This window comes from Carettochelys insculpta, chromosome 2 (assembly GCF_033958435.1).
Source record: "Carettochelys insculpta isolate YL-2023 chromosome 2, ASM3395843v1, whole genome shotgun sequence".
NCBI classification, from domain to species: Eukaryota; Metazoa; Chordata; order Testudines; family Carettochelyidae; genus Carettochelys; species Carettochelys insculpta.
Genome location: NC_134138.1, coordinates 88966255 through 88972254, shown reverse-complemented (window position 1 = coordinate 88972254; position 6000 = coordinate 88966255). Strand labels below are relative to the sequence as shown.

The 6000-nt window shown below is 47.1% G+C and overlaps 1 protein-coding gene across 4 annotated transcripts in view; it reads right to left on the bottom strand.

The window, feature by feature from the left end:
- Positions 1–649: 649 nt before the first annotated feature.
- The window catches only part of SLC35D4 (solute carrier family 35 member D4), a 92907-nt gene continuing 87556 nt past the window's right edge, over positions 650–6000 (bottom strand). For all 4 annotated transcript variants that reach the window (XM_074987330.1, XM_074987334.1, XM_074987333.1 and 1 more), the window contains one exon: positions 650–4452. In XM_074987330.1, the coding sequence (XP_074843431.1) occupies positions 4392–4452 (61 nt within the window). In that variant the 3' untranslated portion in view covers positions 650–4391. The remainder of the gene's footprint in view (positions 4453–6000) is intronic.

The following is a 6000-nucleotide window of genomic DNA, read 5'->3' as shown; positions in this document are numbered from 1 at the left end:
ATAAGCACTGAGTGGGTTTCATACTGATCAAGACTCCAGTTCTGCAGCCCTAGTGGCAGAAGTCTTCCAGAGAGCAGGTTGCACAAACAGTGACAAAGCAAGCTTACCCCATGCTGCTCAGCCTGCAGGCTTCCAGGACAACTTCAAGGACTCGGTTACTCTCCAAGCTGTCTCAAACCTTGGTTTCTCTACTGAGATAGCCAATAAGGGTACAGCTATGGTGGGTGTTTCTTGGTGTAGACTCTTATCAATTAAGAACTGGACCGAAGTGAACAGCTCCTTTCAGACAGGGCGCTCCTTCGTTGTAATACGTAATAGTCAGAGCTATTGGTGAAAACACAGATAAGGGCCAGATTGTTGCCGGCTCTTGAATATTGTATAAGACGGAAGTGAGCAAACTTTTTACATCAGGCCCCCACTTTTTGTCCCTACATTTAACAGTTCCCACCGCAACATGTCTAATGTAATCCAAACTGATGGAAATTTGGTTACGTTCATATATATATATATATATATATATATAAAAAAACCTTTTGGCACAAGTAGGAAAATGTGTCTCTAAAATGTAGAAACTTTATTAATTGGTAAATAAATTTGAGTACGCGTACATAAAGCCAGTAACAAATTTCAACATTTTTAATGAGGTGCATGAGCCTGAGACCAAGCAGCCTATCGTGCTGCATCCCCCTTTACAAAATTTCATGCCCCCCCACCCCCGGGGACTGCCCCTCGCTTTGCTCACCCTGGGTATAAGAAGAGTTGTGCCTACGGAGCTTTTACCCACAGCAAAGGGGCCAGCCACAACTGCAGCTGCTGTGCTCTCCTGTTATGCAGCGAGCACGCCTCGAAAACCAGCTGGAACCATTTGCCAATGCAAAGGGAGTAAGGTGGAGTTGTGACACTAGCACCATTGCCCCTTCGTTCCAGCCAGCAGAGCTGACGGGTCATAGTTGGAGAGCCGGACAGATGGTGCTGAATCTACATTCCCCAGGAGTGTAGTTCATGCAGAGCTGCTTCCTGGGCTGTGCAGTCTGCACTCTCTCTAGATTCAAAGCTTCCAAGGCCAGCAGGACCCATGGGGTCATCCAGTTAGACCTCCTGAAAAGCTCAGGCCACTTTGTGATCCATTGCACATTAATTTGGTTCACTTTGGTTTCTCACTCACAATGTCACAACACAGCAAGTCAAACATCTTCTGGAAGGCTACATCTATTACACAGCACCATGACCTCTCTCAGCCACAGAAAGATTCATCAAAAATTGTTTGTGTGATAAGATTTTATTTGCCATAAACCCCTGTTGCGTGACATTAATTATATTATGCTCTTATTTATTTAACATTCAAGTCCCCATAAGCCACTCCCTTATTTTGCTCAGGATCAACATTAGGCTGAGAGCTCTGTAATTCATCCCCTTGGTTTCTTCTGTTGAAGCCATTCCAGTGCGTATAAATAAGTAAATATGGGTCACCCAAACTGCAGGAGGGGGTCTCTAATCAGCACACTGTCAGTCATTTTCTTCCTGTGGCCAGAGCCATCCCATCCATTGGACAATTTGGGTTAGCTGCCCCAAGCTCCGCACTCTGGGGTGTCTTGCTGGGGGACAGGAGGGTGGAGAAGCAGTGGACTTGCTCTTCCTAGAGAGGTGGTGGATTCTCCATCCCTTGAGGTTTTTAAGTCCTCGCTTGAGAGGGTCCTGTCTGGGATGACTTGGTTGGGGTTGATCCTGCCTGAAGCAGGGGGCTGAACTAGATGACCTCCTGACGTCCCTTCCAGCCCTATGATTCTATGGGCTAGCAGGGGGCCTGGTGCAAGCAGCAGTGGTCAGGCCTGGATCCGCACTCAGTAGCAGCAGGAAGCAGAATGACCCAGTCCCAGCCTCCACCTCTCCCCTGGCTCCACTGGTAAGGGCAGGGGCAGGCCCAACCTGCTGCTGCTGGTGCCAGGCCTCCTCTAGTCTCCCGGACCAGGTAGTGTGGGGGTGGGAGCAGAGCAGGGGTGGGGAGAGGCAAATTAGGGCCTGGGACTGCATTGGGGGGGGGTGTCCTTGGCTCCACAACCCACTAGGGACAATGAATATTTTATTTATTACAAAATGGACGAGCTTAAACAGGCGAGCACCCTGCCTTAGAATACCAGTAACCTGGTGGTTAAGGCACTCGGATGGGAGGCTGAGAAGATGCCCCATCTGGTAGGTGTGCTCTGAATATGCCCACCAGATAAGGCCCTCCAGACAAGATAGGGTGGGGAACACATGGTTTGAGAATCCTGCTGACACTTAAGTGCGAGCTACACTGTCATGACTTGGGCAGCTCTGCACATGCCCTCCAGCAAAAATGTAAGCACGTGGAAGCAAAAATTAGACACCTCAGTTATGTCTATACTAGAGAGATTTTGCCAATAAAACGTGGAGTGCCTAGATTCCCAAGGCGTTCAGTCAACAGTAAGGCAAGAGAACACAGCACTTTTGTTGACGTCTGTCAACAGAAAGCCAGTCTGGACATTCCAGGTGGGGCCTCTGTTGACAGACAGGGTTTCTGGGACACCAGGCAACCATGTCTGCTGTGCTTCCGGTTAGCTATTTTGCCAATAGAGTGGCTGGGCAGTCCAGCTGCTCTCCGTCAAAAGAGCAGATTGACAGTGTGATCTGCTTGTGTGTGTGGCCGCAATCTGTCAACAGAAGTTTTGTTGGAAGATCTCTTCCAACAAAAACTTCTGTCGAAAACTCCCTGTAATCTAGACAGCCCTCAGGAATTTAGGAGGCAACTAAGAAATGGTTTGGAGGATCCCAGAAGTGCCTAAAATGTTGGCCTTAAAAGGCACCATTAGAGGCCTAAATGCCTTTCTGGATCTGGTCTTTAAAGAATCTTAAAAAGATCACCCTACATTTACCATCTAGAGACATGAACATTAAAAGTAAGAGGGGAACGGAATTATTTCAGGGCTTTTTGGAATGAATTTCTTTCCACCCCCTCATGACATTATACACCTGAGCTGCGTCTACACGTGCACGCTACTTCGAAGTAGTGGCACCAACTTCGACGTTAGGCGGCGAGACGTCGAAGTCGCTAACCTCATGAGGAGATAGGAATAGCGCCCTACTTCGACGTTCAACGTCGAAGTAGGGGCCGTGTAGACGATCCGCGTCCCGCAACGTCGAAATTGCTGGGTCCTCCATGGCGGCCATCAGCTGGGGGGTTGAGAGATGCTCTCTCTCCAGCCCCTGCGGGGCTCTATGGTCACCGTGGGCAGCAGCCCTTAGCCCAGGGCTTCTGGCTGCTTCTGCGGCAGCTGGGGATCTATGCTGCAGGCACAGGGTCTGCAACCAGTTGTCAGCTCTGTGTATCTTGTGTTGTTTAGTGCAACTGTGTCTGGGAGGGGCCCTTTAAGGGAGCGGCTTGCTGTTGAGTCCGCCCTGTGACCCTGTCTGCAGCTGTGCCTGGCATCCCTATTTCGATGTGTGCTACTTTGACGTGTAGACGTTCCCTCGCTGCGCCTATTTCGATGTTGGGCTGAGCAACGTCGAAGTTGAACATCGACGTTACTGGCCCTGGAGGACGTGTAGACGTTATTCATCAAAATAGACTATTTCGATGTTGGCTGCACGTGTAGACGTAGCCCTGGTCTTCATCTCTGCTTCCTCTTAAGATAACTTTAGAGACAACCTAGCACACAAAACAAAGCCCTCCCTGAAAAATATGCACAATGATCGAGAGAAACCTGGGATAAAAATTAAAAATACACACACAAATGAGTCATTTCAATAGACAGGAAGATATATTTGTTGATTTCCCATTCAGCAAGAATTACTTCTAGACACCTCATGCTCTCACACACTGTGCCGATCCAGACAACAGGACTAGAGACCAGCATGTGCAAACCTGCCCTTTACAAGGTGACTTAAAACAAAATCCATGCCCAGAGCTATTTGATTTGTGGCAGTGCCTGGGTTTCACATTGTTTGGTGTAACTGGCTCGCTGTTCTAAGAGAAGAACTGGGGCAACTAGTGGAGAACACTACTTTTCCTGTCACTGCAGCAGGAGTTCAGTGCCTTGCGTGAGAAGGTGCTGCTGAAAGAGGTTCTCACACTGAGCCCTCTGGAGACACAATACGGCTTTTCCTTCACAGCGTTTATCAGAAATAGCTCTCACCCTGTGCTTTGAGGCAAATACTCATATCATCCAACCAACTGCGTCTCGCCTTGACCACTACTATTAATAGCACGTTGTTCCCTTGGAAGATAGAAAAAAGAAGACTGAAGGGACCTGGTGTGTGATGACGATTTTTCCATTCTCGCAGCTGCAGCTTCAGTTTTTTTGTTTTGAGCTCTCTGGGCATCGGTTGGTTTATTCCAGTTGGGGGTTAGGGTTTGGAATCCTCATTGTTTTTGGTTACGTGCCCATTCTTTCTGTGTAAACAAGCAAGGCTTCTCCAAGTCCACCAAGCAGAAGGCTGTAAACACAAAGCAACGTGTACCTTTAACATTGATCAAATAGGCACATTTGATAGATGAGCAGATGACAGAGCAAAGGAAAGGAGTTTGTTTGCCTATGTACATGTGCATGTGTTTCAGCAGGGTAACATTACAAAACCCCAGAATTTTTCATTATGATAATTTTTTCCCTGAGAGTGCCAAGAAATGGTCAACACCAGAAATGGCTTGTTTCATAAATCTCACTGAGATATTTCTGCTCTAGCATTTTAGAGAGGGGCACATGTATGTGTGAATATGTAGCCACAAATAGATACTTTATTTATTGATGTTAAAATAACTGCACATGTAACGTGGGAGGGAGAAGAAAGATTTTGAGCTCCATCTGGTTATTGATACAAGTGCAGGCTTCTCTGTAGCAATTTCCATTTGTATTCTAACTTGAAAATGAACTGACTCCTTGACAAAAATGGGAGGGAAGATAAACTCTCCTGCTTTGGGAAGTGAACCGCCATTTAACTGAGAAGTTTGGGAAGAAACATACATTTTGGGCAGGCCACTAGAAATACTTGCATAGTTGTTACGCACTTACAGAAAAGCTTGTCACACTGAACCGTTCTAACCAAAGCAGTGCCTGCACCAAGACAGATCCCTAAGTCCTGCCTCTCCTGGCACAATGATGGCTTCGTGTCTCCCCCTCTCCCTCACATCTTGGGAGCAGTGAGCATTGGGAGGCAGGGTTCCAAAGCCAGACTAGTACAATGGAATTGTCATTGTTTATATAAATGTCAGTCATCAGCCCATCCATCTTGGGCAATAGCCAGTAACCTCCAAACCTCCCCTAGATCTCATCCAAGAGGAATATGGTGGAATGCTGGCTCATCTCCACTTCCATTAAAGCAGCGAAAAGCTGAATGTAACGACTTGGCATTCTAGGCTGAGGACTTAGTTAGCTTATGAAACGGCAAAGCTCCTTACCCAGCTCCATAAATAAAACAAGCTTTTGTACAGGTTATCAGTAAGAAGGCACTTATTAATATTACTCAACAAACACGTAAAGCCATCAAGGTGATCTGGACATTAAGAGCATTATACTGACTTAAATTTTTGCATCACTGAATTGTATACACACACCATCGTTCCCGTTGTTCCTGAAAGATGCAAACTTTGTAGTAATAGTATACTGTACAATTGTTATATAATGATACTATTATGAAGTATAAAACCCTGGAAGGCTAGCTTCTAGGGCAAGGATTCCAAGCCTGTGTGTTAGGACCCAAATATGGGTCGCCATTAGATTTTCTAAGGGTCACCAGCTGGGTGGCTCTGAGCCACATGTGGCCCTTTAAGGAGCCATTTGCAGCTCCCGCCATTGCCACTGCTTACTCCTCCAGCGCCCCGTCCCTGCCCTGCCGTGCTGAAATGGGACTCAATTAAATTGCTTTAATGGCTGGATCACTTCTGCTGGCCATTAAACTAATTAAATTGAGTTCCATTTCAGCACGGCAAGGCAGGGATGGGGAGCTGGAGTCGGGGGGTGGTGGCAGTGGTGGGAGCTGCAAACGGCT